This window comes from Grampus griseus (assembly GCF_964374135.1).
Source record: "Grampus griseus genome assembly, chromosome: 11".
NCBI classification, from domain to species: Eukaryota; Metazoa; Chordata; class Mammalia; order Artiodactyla; family Delphinidae; genus Grampus; species Grampus griseus.
The window spans coordinates 39,130,686-39,147,903 of NC_139005.1; the positions used below are offsets into that span (position 1 = coordinate 39,130,686).

At 38.2% G+C, this 17,218-nt stretch overlaps 1 protein-coding gene across 2 annotated transcripts in view; it reads right to left on the reverse strand.

Moving 5' to 3' along the window:
* Nucleotides 1–1,087: 1,087 nt before the first annotated feature.
* Nucleotides 1,088–17,218, reverse strand: part of CCNT1 (cyclin T1) — a 33,059-nt gene continuing 16,928 nt past the window's right edge. Inside the window, exons 7-9 of one of the 2 annotated variants that reach the window (XM_082666612.1) lie at nt 16,726–16,889; nt 16,493–16,563; nt 1,088–7,024 (exon numbers count right to left, since the gene is read on the reverse strand). In XM_082666612.1, coding sequence (XP_082522738.1) covers nt 5,618–7,024; nt 16,493–16,563; nt 16,726–16,889 — 1,642 coding nt within the window. In that variant the 3' untranslated portion in view covers nt 1,088–5,617. The remainder of the gene's footprint in view (nt 7,025–16,492; nt 16,564–16,725; nt 16,890–17,218) is intronic. The other variant, XM_082666613.1, reaches the window with a different exon arrangement.

Genomic DNA, 17,218 nt, shown 5'->3' on the forward strand with positions numbered 1-17,218 from the left:
TCTTATTGGCTCTCAAAAGTGTCTGAGAGACCAGGATGATTTAGGCACTGATCATAAGATGAAACTTAGCTCTATCCCAGTTAGTTTAACAAACCTCTATAATTGGGGATCCAGCTGTTTGGAAGTTTACATTGATTTATACCTCATCTATTGCCAAGGATGACACAGTTGATATCTCTTTTAACAAAAGCAAATCACTATTTATGACTTTATAATAAATTTATAGTATCATCCATTCTCACATCGTTCACTTACTACTTCTCTATTCTTCCATTCAAACCAGACCAAAATTCCTAAAACATCGGCAGCTTCCACAAAAGTTTCAGGAGAGGCACAGCAAACAAAAATCTTAAGTTGTCTTATTTCAGAAAATGGAAGGACGGAATGAACAGAACTCAAGACTCAAGTGATTTTTTTTTTCAGAAGTGTTGAACATTCTGTTAAATTTATATTTTGTTCCTTTTAGAGTTTTTAAACTATAGCTACTCCTAACATTTTTTATATAATTTGAGCATTATAGCATAAAAATTCTTTCCATTTAAATGGGTAATTTGCAAGATTTACCTTGTGTGTGTGGTTTTATTATGTCCCAAGAAAAGGGTGAGTATTCCCTATCAGCTTTTCCAGGCACCACCAAGAAGGCTATTAATTTTTTCTTCCAAAAGCACTGCTGTCTATACCAACATTTCAGTTTTCAAAGAACCAAATGTACAATTATGAATCATTGATAGTGCTTGCTAGATAAGCAGTACATGTTGCTATCATCTGTTAGAGCTATATATTTTTCTGTGTACCAGTCACCCTTCCAGGTATCCATGCGACAATACAGAATGAGGGGTTTTCCCCCTCTGCCACATCATACTTTATATACCATCAGGTTCACTGTAATGATCAAATCTTAGTTAGCTATTTCCAATGAACTCAATTCCCATAGGATCTTGTGCAGTAAGAAAGTACATACTATATTACCAAAACTAAAACAAAACTATTATCATATCAAATGACAGTTAAAAACTAACTTGAAGACTCAGTACACATAAACAATAATCAGATGATTGTTTTATCATTAACATTTATTGATGGGATGGATAAATACAGATTGAGAAACATACTTGACAGCAAGATATCAAACTGATAGCCAGACTATAAAATGTATACAACATCCTTTTTTAAATTTTTAAAAAAATTTTTTTAATGTTTTACAAAGAGCCCTTACTATAATGGTCACTTATATCTTACCATTCACATAACAGCAGTAGAGATCCCAGGGGTAGCATCCAGAACTGAGGTGCCCCAAGGAGGACAGAGGCAAGAACAGAATAATATGCTGAGAAAGGGCTCTTAAGAGCAATACAAAGAAAACAGACAAAAATATCACCACAAAATTGTACCTGAGTGACATAGATTGGAAAAGTGTTTTACTTTTTTTTTTTCCTTCTTTGCTCTTTGGTCTGATAAGAAAACAGTTTTAGGTGTGTGGAGTAGGGTGGGGAGGTCAGTTTCAAATCCAGAAACCTAGGTTAACACTAAGTTAGTGGGCTGCATTCTTTTCTTTGGGTGCTTAACCCAGCCAGCACTTCCATCTTATAACCAATTCCAATGTGATCAACCACTAATCAGTTAAGGCCTCAGCTTTCAACTGAAGAGTTCCTGATAACCTGATGAAGACATACTTGCTCTGGCTTCAATTAGCATGCTCTCAAGTCTTTCTCTTCTCTTCATTCACCACGAATACACACTCATAAAGGGGAAGAGTAGACACCACTTTTTAGTAAACGTTCCTTTTTTGCCCTCCCTTTTCCAATGCCAAGTTCATGCTAAAAACTTTAGAAACATTAAAATGGAATGGTCTCCCACTTAAAAAATAATTCTCACTCCAGACCACTCTATCAGGCAGGATTATAGTACCATGCTTTTTATCCCACAGAGGGATAAAAAGATAAAACTTGACAGTGTGATAAAACATGAACATTTTTTAAACCACCAGGAACAAACACTCAGTTAAAAGCTGGGTGTTAACAAGCAGCAACACAAGAAATTTGGGGAGGCATCAAAGTCATTGAAAGTTTCGTGGGACTGCAGAGGGCTTATTTCTCACCATGTGAAGGGTTGCATAGACTGCTTAAATTCTCCCAAACCCAAGAGAATAATATTTGTATTCCAACTTCAAGATGTCCTAGAATCCCTTTTCCTGGCATTAGTATCAAAACAGATCATCAACAAAGGACTAATCCTTTTAAAATTTCATCAGTTCCCAAGTTCCCACAGTCCTGTGTTTCTGCGGGGGAAACACAGATATGTTTAAAATCCAACCATACTGGGATAAGACTCCTCTAATTGCCTTTGTCCAGAAACAAGGCATAAGGGGTATGGATTTTCAATATGGGGAATTAAGTAGCAGAGGCTTAAGTAAATCCAGCACTGATGTTACCATGATTTTGTTTCTATATCCTAATCCATTGCTGTTTCCAACTGGAGATTTAAATTTTTCTATCAATACTGGTGAAGCCAATAATACAGAACTATGTAAAAGGATACATTAAATCAAAACACTAAAATCATTTAAAAAAAAAAAAGAGGAAGCTGAGGGTCTCAGATATGGAAACACATTGATTCAAGTGAAAAGACTAGACTAATTCCTACATATTTTCTAAACCCAAAACGCATAACTGATACTTCAGAAGACCAACGTAGCTTTAGATTAATGCTTCACTAGAGTTCAGCTAACAGCAACACAGGTATCTGATTAAAAGCCCTAATGACAATTCACAGGTATTTGTTTTTGCCAACATGAGATTCAAGCAAAGTTATAGGAATGAAATTTACAGAACTTGAGGCTCCAGGCCTGCTTACCACCACTTACCCTTGATAAGGTTAAAAGGAGGGGGAAAAAAGCCCTGTTTACTAGACTAACTTTGCATGTATAAATCCTGTTTCTCACCCTTTGAAGTGGTGAGGGTAAGAGAAGACACAGCATTTAGAAACCACACAATCTTCTGAAGCCTAAGCTTATGGAATCTGGACAACATGCATGCTAGCTGACAGGCACATCTGCTAACCCAAAGACAATGCAGTAAACAGCTTCATGCAGAGCCCATAAGAAGTTTCATGACATATGCATAGATATAAAAGCGGACACTGTAGGTATCTTAAAACAGTATCAGGAGGCACTAATATAAAAAAGTCTCTAAATTGACCTATATCAGCAATGATCTACTAGTGCAAGGGCCAGACTATGCAGCGTAAAGCAGCTCTTAGGCTCCAGTAAGCACTTTTGCAAGGTCACTCCTGACAAAGTTCTAAGGAACTACAGACTGCCATGGAGAACTGCTGAGGCCAAGTGGATATGTATCTCTGTGGTGAGAAAGTGAATGTGGTTAGAAAATATGTGACATTTGATGAGAAAAACTGAAAGCTGTAAAAGACATTTTCATAAATCAGTGATCATCAATTCCACAAGATACAGATGCAAACTAAATAACCTTTTGGGAAGGTCAGAAAGGAAAGCTGACTCCGCCAAACAAAATCTAAACAAATAGCCTAAATTTAGTAAACACACCACGCATCTACCAATTACCAATTACCTAGCACAACACAGAAAATATCAAGGAGAAAGAGGAAAACGTCATCCATAAAAGTAAAGTGACATTCCAAGTCAAAAGTATTACTGGTGTATCAATCAGCACAGAGCTCACTTTACACAGCAATGGCAGGCACTCCAGACAGTTCAAATATGCAGAAGTGCAGGACACTAATTCACCTTCAGTTAAGGCTTACTGAATGAATTCCCTCCTATATTAGGCCAGTGCATCATCAATTCCAACTGTCTCAGTTTTCTCCCCAACCTGTTCCTGGCAAGCAGCAGCACATGTACAACTCCTATCTCCCTATGACTACCAATGAAAAAATTCAATTTATCTACAAAGAATATTTGGTGTGAAAGACGCTGCATTAAAATCAAGAAGACAAATTCAAATTGCATCACCTTTTCCATGGCAAAAAACACCATGAAAACTGAAAAAATATCACATTAAATAATCTGTGGCTAGGTGGCATTTTCAGCTGGACAACTTGGCTTAGAATTCTTTCTGGCCCCTTGAAAGATTTCTTTCCTCAACAAAAATGTTCACTCCTAAAATATGGGATAATTAAGCACCCATTAGAATAGGACTCCTGATCCATTTTTCTAAAGGACTCTTAGAAATCTACAGAAGAACTTCTGCCTAGAAGCTAAAACCACCAAAGATGCACAATCTAAACGTAACAGTATCTGAAGGCTAGGCTTGCTCACCTTCATGGCACCAGCACTGTTAAATTCATAAGCTCCAATCTCTGAAGTCATATAGGCTGCAAAAATTGAGGATGCAGCTGCCTCCCTTCAGATATACAGATAAAAATCAAGTCTTACATTCATAATATAATTTAAAATACAATGTCCTAAAAATTCCCAATCACAGTTTTCATTGTTTTCAGTATCCTTTAGCTCCATGGCTTCTCCCAGATCTATTCTCACATATGGTCTGGGCTTTCACAGGAAGGATAGTACATCCCCCTACCCTTCAGAGACCCTGAGACTGCTCTTACTTGAACACTTTCCCAAAGCCCAATATGAAAAAAAGGACACCCAATTCTGTAGGGCAGAAGCCAGCCTAGCTCTCCAGCCTTCTTCCTCAACCCCACCTTTGTTCTGTATCAAAAGGAAAAAGGGGGTAAAAAGGAAGTTTTTATAATGGAGTCCAGAGTCAGACCATTGGCTGCACCTGCCCAAACTAGAATTTAGAAGGCTACCCTCAATTACAACATAAAGAAAGAGAAATGTCAAATACAGGCCTCTTCCTTCCTTTATGTTTTAAAGGCCACACCGTGTTCTCTCTAGTAGACTGTTAGGAAGTAAAAATGGTGAAGTACAGGGAAGGAAAGATAAAACATGATTTTAAAACACACATACCCACACTTACATACACACTTAAAGGTCGAAACACTTCAAGTGGCCAGAGCCGATCTCAGAACTCACGGCCAAAATCCTATCCTCCCATCCCCACTACACACACACCCCCCACCCTCCAATCCCACCCCCCAGGACTCATGCCGTGTATCTCATACACACAGCAAAATCCCTATCCCTTCCCCAATTATATAAAAAAACTAAACAGATAACTTACTTTCTTTAAATTATTTTTTTAAAGTCTCTTAAAAGATTTTGACATTTAAATACTTCCTCTCTTCTGATATATTAAACACCAAAAGGATCCACAACTGTTTGATAAAACAAACCCTCCATACTTCAGTCCTGGCAAGAAGAGGGAAGATATCAACTCTAATCGACCTAATTAGGAGGTGGAGAGGCCAAGAACAGAGAAAGTATTCTGAATCCTTCACAGCTTTAACACATTCTCACCTCTCAGTAAAAACTATAATAAAATAGTTAAATTTCTGAGGCAGGCGATATAATAACCAGGGCCCTCTACCACCTTCCCATGTCTCAATATAAATTTATTTCTAGTCCAACAAGGGTGACATGTTTCATAAGGGAAGTAATTTTCTTAGTCCAGAATCAGTAGTTTAAAAAAAAAAAAAAAGATGTGTTTTTAAAGTTTTTTTCTCCTCTTTTTCTTTTTTACTTGGGAAGGGGTGGAAGTGGTGGAGGAGGTTCTGATGGTAGAGGTGGTAGCCGGGGTTTGTCTGTATTGCCAGGTCTGGAGGACATTCCACCAGCCCGTGGATTCAGATATTCTCCATAAGAATGAACATATTCAAACGCAGGTGGCTGAGTGGGCTGAACGCCTTGGGCATGGAGAAGGGAGTGAAGCATATTCACAGTATCTTGATAGTCTATGGTCTGGGTTGCATTGTGACCATTGGCCCCAGTGGAGCCTTTATCCAATTTCATGTGAGGAACTCGAGTTTTACAGCTGGGCTGTGAAAAAGTAAGGCCACTTGTGTCTGAGCTATGCCCAGGCAACTGGGCCATTGCAGGAAGAGGAGGGAAGGAGAAATTTATGGAAGAGGATTTAGTATTCTTGGCAGTCTTAGCTGAATGATCAAACACTGCCCCTCCAGTCTCTTCAGGGAAGGGCCTTTTACGAGAAGAACTGGAAGAGGAGAAAGAGCTAGACAAGCTATAGGGTTTGTGTGCTAAGGTGCTTGTCTGGCTACTATGTTTTGGATCACCTGGACGTTTGTTCCCAGTACTAGCTGGAAGCTGTGAGTGAGAGTGTTTGTGTGAGTGGTGATTATGATGATGATGATGATTAGATGGGTGAGTCTTGTGCTTTTCTTTGTGCTCACGGCTCTTTGTGACACTGTCATCTACAGAATTGTGCTTGTCAGCGGCAGTGTGAACTTTGATGCGCATTTTTATCTCCTCTGGTTTTGAAGTGGCAGCTTTATCTCCACTTGTCATTGGGATTCTCATTTTGAGAGCTGTTTTGTCAGTCTTTTCCAGAAAAGGCCGCTCAGGGTTTTCTGAGCCCTCTGTGGGCATTTTCAGAAGGAGGGAAGAATGGCTATCATGGTGAGCCAGAAGATTCTGGGCAGCGAAGGCATACTGTGACTTCACATTGGCCTCCATGTTCTCCAGTTGCCTCTTCTGGGCAGCCAACTCTTCTGCATGCTTTGCACGGTATTCTTTCAGTGATACTTTAGCTGATGGCACACTCTTACTAGTCTGCTTCTGGGAAACAAATGCATTTGAACCATCCTGTTGCAAGGAATGATCAACTCCTATAAGTGCTAAATTCTCACTAGTCCGATGACCCTGAGCAGGTTCTACCTTAAAAGGAGGGTGGGAGGACAGCCAACGCTCACTCGGCAACATCTCCACATTGCTTAAGTTACTGGTTGACTCTTCAGTGGCTGGAAGGGAAGGCACTGCACTTGTGGTAGAAGAAGCTGACATACTCATTAAACCTGCAATAGTTGTATCTGAAGAGCTCTGGGAAATCATATTAAGGATTGTCTGCTCCGAAGTGTTTTCATCTGCTCCTCGGTCATCCGTTTTTGTTTTCTTGGCAGCCTGGCATGCCTAGAATGAAGCAAATAGCATCTTTTCACTTCAGGTAATTTATCAAATGGAAAAAAAACACTGAAATGAGTAGACTGTGTTTGCTGTGACATTGGGAGTTTGGGATAGCCCATAACCAGGAGGTTACTCTAATATGAGACTGATAATTATTACCATCAGGAGAGATACGATTTTTTAAACCTTAAATCAAGCATCACAAGATCTCAAAGAGGTATCTGAACTCCCATGTTCGTTGCGGCACTTTTCACACTACCTAAGGTATGAAAGCAACCCAAGTGTCCATCAATAAATGAATGTATTTAAAAAAATGTGGTCTATATATACAATGAAATACCATTTAGCCTTAAAAAAGGAGGAAGATTCTGTGAAGACAGCAGAGTAGGAAGCACCAGGAATCTGTCCCACCTAGACAACAACTGCAAAGGCAGAATCTGTCTGACATAACTATTTTGGAACTTTGCAGTCTGTTGAAGGCTTGCAGCTGCCAGGGTAAGCCCTGGACAATAAACTGAAGTTAATTTCCCTCAATTTCAGCTCTCAGCCCCAGTCAGCTGTGCAGCTGTTCCTGGAGTCACTTGCACACAGCTTGGGGGACGCTGGTTAGGCAAAAAGAGCTCTATTTTCCAAATACTGGAGATCTGTGGTCTGATCGCTGACTGCTGCTTTCAATCACAGAGATACAAAGAGAAAGGTAGCCATTGTTGTTGCACCTCCCTCCATTGTTGTAATCCCCTCCCCCTCTGGCTGAAGTGACTTCCCTGGATATAAAGGGCCAGCCCCCTTCCTCCCCCACTTCATTTTTTGCTTTTTCTCCCTTTGGGAGCCAGATATTAGAGTAGAACATAAAAAAAAACACTGTCCCTACAGAAATGTCCAGGAAAAGGCTCAGATAAGAACTGAGAAGACATTAATTTTATACATCAAGCTGATCCTCAGCACAGAAATATCCTTCAAAATCAAGCCCCCACCCCAAATATACAAAAAAAAAAAAAAAAAAAAAATCCCAGCAAACTCCAGGAAAGGGAGAGAATCTGATTTCCAGAGTTACCATGTTATTAGATTCAAATGTCCAGTCTTCAACAAAAAAATCACAAGGCACATAAAGAAACACGAAAAGTATAGCCCATTCAAAGGAAAAAAAAAATCAACAGAAACTGTCCCTGAAAAAGACCCAATGGCAGATCTACTAGGCAAAGACATTAACTGCCTTAAAGATACTCAAGGAAATGAAAATGTCAAAAAGTCAAGAAAACAACATGTGAACAAAATTAAAGTATCAAAAAAGAGATTAAAAACTTTAAAAGAAACCAGAAAGAAATCCTGGAGCTGAAAAGTACAATAACTGAAATGAAAAATGCACTGGAGGGATTCAAAGGCAGATCTGAACAGGCAGAAGAATCAGCAAACTTGAAAATAGGACAATGGAAATTATCAAGTCTGAGGAACAGAAAGAAAAAAGACTGAAGCAAGTGAACAGAGCCTAAGGGACCTATGGGACACCATCAAATAGACCAATGTATGCATTGTGGGAATTCCAGAAAATGAAAAGAAAGAGAAAGAGGCAGAGAATATGTGAAGATACAGCAGCTCAGAACTCTCCAAATCTGATGAAAAAACATGAACATAGATATCCAAGAAGCTCAGTGAACTCCAGGATGAACTCAAAGAGACTCACATCAAGACATATCATACTTAACCCTCCCAGACTTCAGAGAGTACTACAAAGCTATCAGTAATCAGTGTGGTACTGGCACAAAATCAGACATCTGGATCAATGGAACAGAATAGAGAGCCCATAAATAAACACACATGCCTACAGTCAATTAATCTTTGGCAAAGGAGGCAAGAATATACAGTCTCCTCAACAAGTGGTGTTGGGAAAGTTGGATAGCCACATGTAATTCAATGAAGTTAGAACACACCCTCACACCATACACAAAAATAAACTCAAAATGGCTTAAAGACTTAAACATAAGACATGACACCATAAAACTTCTAGATGAGAACATAAGCAAAACATCCTGACATAAATGTACCAAGGTTTTCTTAGGTCAGTCTCCCAAGGCAATAGAAATAAAAGCAAAAATAAACAAATGGACCTAATCAAATACAAGCTTTTGCATAGCAAACAGTAAACAAAACGAAAAGATAACCTATGGACTAGGAGAAAATATTTGCAAATCATGTGACTGATAAGGGCTTAATTTCCAAAATATAAAAACAGCTCATACAACTCAACAACAAAAAAACAAACAACCCAATCCAAAAAACATGGGAAGAAGACCTAAATACACATTTCTCCAAAGAAGATATACAGATGGCCAACAGGCACATGAAAAGATGCTCAACATCACTACTTATCAGAGAAATGCAAATAAAACTACAAAGAGGTACCACCTCATACCAGTCAGAATGGCCATCATTAAAAAGTCTACAAATAACAAATGCTAGAAAGGGTATGGAGAAAAGGGAACCCTCCTACACTGTTGGTGGGAATGTAAGATGGTGCAGCCACTATGGAAAGCAGTATGGAGGTTCCTCAAAAAGCTAAAAATAGAGTTGCCATATCATCCAGCAATCCCACTCCTGGGCATACATCTGGACAAAACTATAGTTCAAAAAGATACATGCACCCCAATGTTCATAGCAGCACTATTCACAATAGCCAAAACGTGGAAACAACCTAAATGTCCATTGACAGATGAATGGATAAGAAGATGTGGTACATATATACAATGGAATACTACTCAGCCATTAAAAAAGAACAAAATAATGTCATTTGCAGCAACATGGATGGACCTAGAGATTATCATACTAAGTGAAGTTAAAGTTAGACAAAGACAAATATCATATGATATCATTTATACATGGAATCTAAAATATGACACAAATGAATTTACCTACGAAACAGAAACAGACTCACAGACATAAAGAACAGACTTAGGGTTGCCAAGGGGGAGGGGGATGAGGGAGGGATGGAGTGGGAGTTTGGGGTTAGCAGATGCAAACTATTATATATAGAATTGATAAACAACAAGGTCCTACTATATAGCACAAGGAACTATATTCAATATCCTCTGATAAACTATAATGTAAAAGAATATGAAAAAGAATGTATATATGTGTATAAATGAACCACTTTGATGTACAGCAGAAATTAACACAACATTGTAAATCAACTACACTTCTATTTTTTTTTTTCTTTTTTTTGCCACACCACACAGCTTGCAGGATCTGTTCCCTGACCAGGGATTGAACCCAGGCCGTGGCAGTGAAAGCGCCAAATTCTAACCACTAGACCACCAGGTAACTCCCCAACTATACTTCAATTAAAAAAAAAAAAACAGATGAATGGGTAAAGAAGATGTGGTATATATACGATGGAATACAACTCAGTCATAAAAAAGAAGGAAATTTTTCCATTTGCAACAACATAGATGAACTTGGAGGGTATTAGGCTAAATACTGTATGTTACCACTTATATGTGGAATTTAAAAAATAAAATTAATGAATATAACAAAATAGATACAGACTCACAGATATAGGCAACAAACTAGTGGTTACCAGTGGGGAGAGGGAAGGGGGAAGGGGCAAGATAAGGGTAGGGGATTAAGAGGTACAAACTACTATGTATAAAATAAATAAGCTACGAGGATATATAGTACAACACAGGGAATATAGCCAATATTTTATAATAAGTATAAATGGAATATAACCTTTAAAAATTGTGAATCATTTTGTTATACACCTGAAATTTATATAATATTGTACATCAACTATACCTCAATTCTTAAAATCATGGTATCAAAAAAAAAAAAGACATATCATACTCAAACTTTCAAAAGCCAAAGACAGAATTTTGAAAGCAGCAAGAAGCAAACTGTCACATACAAGGGATCCTCAATAAGATCATGAGATTTCTCAACAGAAACTTTGGAGGCCACAAGATAGTGAGCTGATACATCCCAAGTACTAAAAGAAAAAAACTGTCGGCCAAGCATCCTATATCCAGTAAGAATGTCCTTCAAAAAAGTGAAGGAGAAATTAATTATCTCCAGATAAACAATAGCTGAGGGGGGCTTCCCTGGTGGCGCAGGTTGAGAGTCGCCTGCCGATGCAGGGGACACGGGTTCGTGCCCCGGTCCGGGAGGATCCCACATGCCACAGAGCAGCTGGGCCCGTGAGCCATGGCCGCTGAGCCTGCGCGTCTGGAGCCTGTGCTCCGCAACGGGAGAGGCCACAACAGTGAGAGGCCTGTGTACCGCAAAAAAAAAAAAAAAAAAAAGCTGAGGGGATTCGTGACCACTAGACCAGCCATACAAGAAAGGCTCAAGGGAGTCCTCCAAGACAGTAACTTCAAGCCACATGGAGAAATAAAGACCTCAATAAAAGTAAATACATGGGCAATTATAAAAGCTGGTATTGTAACAATGGTTTGTAATTGCACATTTTGCTTTCTACATGATTTAGGAGACTAACACATTCTCAGGGAAAAAAAAATTAGTGTAAAACCTAGTATTACTATAACTTTGTCTTATAATTCCAAATCTTATTTTTTATATCGTATAAGAGCCTAATGCATCTAAAAGAATTATTAGTTTTCGGGGGGCACACAATTATTTAATTTTGTAACATCAACAACCAAAAGGGATGAGGATGCAGCTATAAAGGAGACAAATTTTGTATGTTAATACAAAAAATGAATGAAAAAGGAATTTAAAATTTTTCACTATGAAAAATCAACTAAGCACAAAAGACAGTATAATGCAGGAAATGAGGGACAAAAAAGCCGTAAGGCATACAGTAGGCATACCTTGGAGATACTGTGGGTTCCGTTCCAGACCATCTCAGTAAAGCAAATATCACAATAAAGTGAGCCACACAAATGTTTTGGTTTCCCAGTGCATATAAAAACTGTGTTTAGGGCTTCCCTGGTGGCGCAGTGGTTGAGAGTCTGCCTGCCGATGCAGGGGATGCGGGTTTGTGCCCTGGTCCGGGAAGATCCCACATGCCGCGGAGCGGCTGGGCCCATGAGCCACGGCCGCTGAGCCTGCGCGTCCGGAGCCTGTGCTCCGCAACGGGAGAGGCCACAGCAGTGAGAGGCCCATGTACCGCAAAAAAAAAAATTGTGTTTACACTACAGTCTATTAAATGTGCAACAGCATTATGTCTAAAAAAAAATGGACATACCTTAATTTAAAATACCTTATTGCTAAAAAATGCTAACCATCATTTGAGCCTTCAGTGAGCTGTAGTAGTAATACTAAAGATTACTGATCACATATCACCATAACAGATATAATGATAATGAAAAAGTTCAGCATACTGCCATAATTACCAATGTGTAACAGAGACACGAAGTAAGCAAATACTGTTGGGAAAATGGCGTCAACAGACTTGCTTGACGCAGGGCTGCCACAAACCTTCAATATAAAAAATGCAATATCCGTAAAGTTTAATAAAACAAGGTATGCCTGTCTAAAAATCAAATAGCATTAAGTGACAGAAGTAAATCTCTCCTTATATGTAATTACTTTAAGTGTAAATGGATTAAACTCTTAAGGAAAAGACAGAGATTTGTAGAATGGATAAAAATATATGATCCAACTATATGCTATCTACAAGAGGCTGAGATCCAAAGACCCAAACGGGCTGAAAGGGAAAGGATGGAAAAAGGTATACAATGCAAACGGTAACCAAAAGAGAGCATGCATGGCTATACTAATAGCAGACAAAACAGACTTGAAATAAAAAAAGATTTCAAGAGACAAAAAAGAGCATTATATATTTTAAAAGGCTAGCTACAGAAATTAGACATAGCAATTATAAACATTTACACACCTAATGACAGGCCATCAAAATATATGAGGCCAAAACCTAACAGAATTAAAGAGAAATAGACAGCTTTACAGTAATAGTTGGAGACTTCAATACCCCACTCACAATAATAGATCAAGCAGAAGATAAAGAAGTAGGACTTAATAAACTAACTAGATCTACAGACATACACAGAACACTCTCCCCAAAAACAGCAGCACATACATTCTTCAAGTGCATATGGGACATTATCCAGGACAGACTATATGTTAGGCTGCAAACTTAGTCAATAGATTTTAAAAGATACATATCATACCATGTATTTTTTCTGACCACAACAAGATAAAGTTAGAAATCAGTATCAGAAAGAAAATCGGGGAAAAAAAAAAAATCACAAAATTGTAGAAATTAAACCAATGGATCAAAGAAATCAAAAGGGAAATTAGAAAATACTTAGAGACCAAGAAAAACAAAACACAACATATCAAACTTAAGGTATGCAGCAAAAGTGGTGCTAAGGAAGAAATTTATAGCTATAAACACTACATTAAAAAAACCAGGGACTTCCCTGGCAGTCCAATGGTTAAGACTCTGCACTCCCAATGCAGGAGCTATGAGTTCAGTCCCTGGTTGAGGAACTAAGATCCAGTATGCCACACAGAGTAGCCAAAAAAATAAAAATTTAAAAAGTAAAAAGTACTTAATAAAAAAACAAGAAACTGGGAATTCCCTAGCAGCCCAGTGGTTAGGACTCCGTGCGCTCACTGCCTGGGGGGCCTGGGTTCAATCCCTGGTCAGGGAACTAAAAATCCCACAAGCTGTGCAGTGTGGCCAAAAAAAAAAAAAACAACCAAGAAACATCTCAAAATAACAAACTAACTTTATAACTTAAGGAACTAGAAAAAGAACTGAACACAAAGCTAGCAGAAGGAAAGATATAATAAAGATTAGAGCAGAGATAAAATAAACTAGAGAAAAACCAAAACAAAAATTGGTTCTTTGAGAACATCAACAAAATTGACAAATCTTTAGCTAGACAGACTAAGAAAAAAAGAGGGAAGACTCAAACTACTAAAATCAGAAATAAAAGTGGAGACATTGCTACCATTCTAACAGAACAAACTGTATATCAACAAATTGAATAACCCAGACAAAAGGGACAAATTCCTAGAAACACAAAACCTATCAAGACTAAATCATGAAGAAACAGAAAATCTGAATAGACTTACAGCTAGTAATAAAATTGAATCAGGACTTCCCTGGTGGCCCAGTGGTTAAGAATCCGCCTGCCAATGCAGGGGACACGGGTTCGAGCCCTGGTCCGGGAAGATCCCACATGCTGCGGAGCAACTAAGCCCATGTGCCACAACTACTGAGCCTGCACTCTAGAACCTGCGAGCCACAACTACTGAGCCCACACGCGCCTAGAGCCCATGCTCCGCAACAAGAGAAGCCACTGCAATGAGAAGCCTGCCCACTGCAACAAAGAGTAGCCCCCGCTCCCCGCAACTAGAGAAAGCCTGTGTGCAGCAATGAAGACCCAACACAGCCCAAAATAAATAAATAAATTTTAAAAAATAAATAAATAAAATTGAATTAGTAATCAAAAATCTCCAAAGGAAAAAAAGACTTACTGGTTAATCCTATCAATCATTTAACAAAGTAATGCCACTCCTTTTCAAACTTTCCAAAAATTTGAAGAGGAGGAAACACTTCTCAACTCATTCTATGAGGCAAGCATTACCCTGATACCAAAGCTAGAAGAAAACACTACAAGAAAGGAAAACTACAGGCCAATATCCCTTATAACCATGGATGCAAAAATCATCAACAAAATACTAGCAAGATGAATTTGGTGGCATTTAAAAAAAATTACATATCATGCATGACCAAGTGGAATTTATTCCTGGAATATAAGGAGGGTTCAACATATGGAAATCAACTGATGTAATATGTCACACAAACAGAATGAAGGAAACAAATCACATGATCATCTCAATCTGTGCAGAGAAAGCGTTTGACAAAATTCAACACACTTTCATGATAAAAACACTCAACAAACTAGGAACATAAAGAGGAAACTACCTCAACATAATAAAAGTCACATATAAAAAACCCACAGTGAACATCATATTCAATGGTGAAAGACTGAAAGTTTTCTTTAAGATCAGGAATAAGGAAAAGATGTTCACTTTCACCACTTCCATTCAACACTGTATTGGAAGTTCTAGCCACAGCAATCAGGCAAGAAAAAGAAACAGCATCAAATTGGAAAAGAAGAAGTAAAATTATCTCTGTTTGCAGATGACATGAACTTATATGTAGATAACTCTAAAGACTCAACCAAAAAGAATTTATTTTTTCTGATTTTATTAGAATTAATAAATGAATTGGGCAAAGTAACAGGATACAAAGTCAACAAATAAAATTCAGTTACATTTCTCTACATGAATAAACAATCTAAAAAGGAAATTATGAAAACAATTCCATTTACAACAGCACCAAAAAGAATAAAATACTTGGGAATTAACCAAGGAAGTAAAAGACTTGTACAATGAAAACTGCAAAACACTGCTGAAAAAAATTAAGTAAAACATAACTGGAAACTCACCTATGTTCTGGATCCAAACATTAATTCAAACATTAATACTGTTAAAATGTGGGGGGACTTCCCTGGTGGTCCAGTGGTTAAGACTCCACACTCCCAATGCAGGGGGCCCGGGTTCGATCCCTGGTCAGAGAACTAGATCCCGCATGCATGCCACAACTAAGAGTCTGCATGCTGCAACTAAGAGTCCACATGCTGCAACTAAGAAGCCTACATGCCGCAACAAAGATCCCGTGTGCTGCAACTAAGACCCTGCACAGCCAAAATAAATTTAAAAAAAGAAAAAATCCTAGAATTCATATGGAATCTCAAAGGACCCTGAATAGTCAAAACAATCTTGAAAATGAAGAACAAAACAGAAAGACTCACACTTCCTGATTCCAAAACTTACTACAAAGCCACAGTAATCAAAACAGTGGGGTACTGACATACAGACATATAGATAGATGAATGGAACAGAATAGAAAGCCCAGAAATAAACCTTCACATACATGGTCAAATGATTTTTGACAAGGGTGCCAAGACCATTCAATGGGGAAAGGACAGTCTTCTCAACAAATGGTGCTAATTCCACTATTCATAAATAAGACTTTGAAAAATATCTGAAATACAACTTTAGACTGCAATCTATATAAAAACAAAATTCTAAAATCCACTTAAAAGCAGGTAATGTCAAAGACAAAATTATAATACCAGTTCTAATCTCCTAACTCTGAATCTTTCCTATACCAGAAGCCAACATTCTGTGACTCAGAAAAGCCAAATTTTTCCCCTTAACACTCTCCACACAAGAAAATAACCAATGTTGCTGACCAAATGACTAAATCACAAGAGTTGCAAAACACCAAATAAATCTCACTGTCGCCTACAGCAATGGATTTCTGGGCCAGAAGCCAAGCTATGAAGTTGAAATTATGACTATTGCATAACTACAAAAAGGGAAATTCCAAACCGAGGGTACATATCCATATCTGGTATTTTCACTGGTTTGGTCAAAAGAAGAAAATGGTTTATTCCACAAACTGACAGCAATAATTCTTACCCTCCAATTCCGAATTCGTTTGAGCCTGTTGGGGGTTTTCTCCAGAATCTGTAGAAATTCATGTGTCAGTTCTACAAATGAAATTAGAATATTTAAGAAAAACTCAGAGGCAGAAGTAATGAAATAAGAATAACCTCAACTAACTATATTCATCTGAAATCAAGTCACCTTTGGCCAGATATGTGACAGATCAAGAGCAAGTGCTATTCAAGGTCCCTTACTCTAAAACTTACCATCTAAAAGTTCCAAGGTCACAGTGGCGTCAACATACTCCCACCAGTGCTTCCCATCAGTTGAGACTGGGATCTCCCAGTTGGACCACTTGCAAGCCAGATGAATGCAGACACAGGCCACCACAGGAGGTGTGTACTGCAGGCTAAATGTGGTCAAATGCAGGCTGACATCAGAGGGAAGGAAACAAGAGAGTGTCATGAGCTCTCAATTCTGAACCCAAAGTTAAAACTCTCCATTACTTTAAAAAAAAAGTTAAAAAAAAAAAAGTTAAAAAAATAAAAAACCCACTGGAGAGCAAGAAGGGCAAGAAATATCCAGTGCTCTGACCCAGCACCCAACATGATTTTTTCCATTAACCCACTGGCTCAGGTAACAACTTTTCTAATTTTTCTGACTACACATCATTTAATCCACACACTAATGAAGGACTGGAAAAAATAAAAACAAAAGTAAAAGACTGAGCATTCAGTTTTTTAAAATAAGGATTAATTA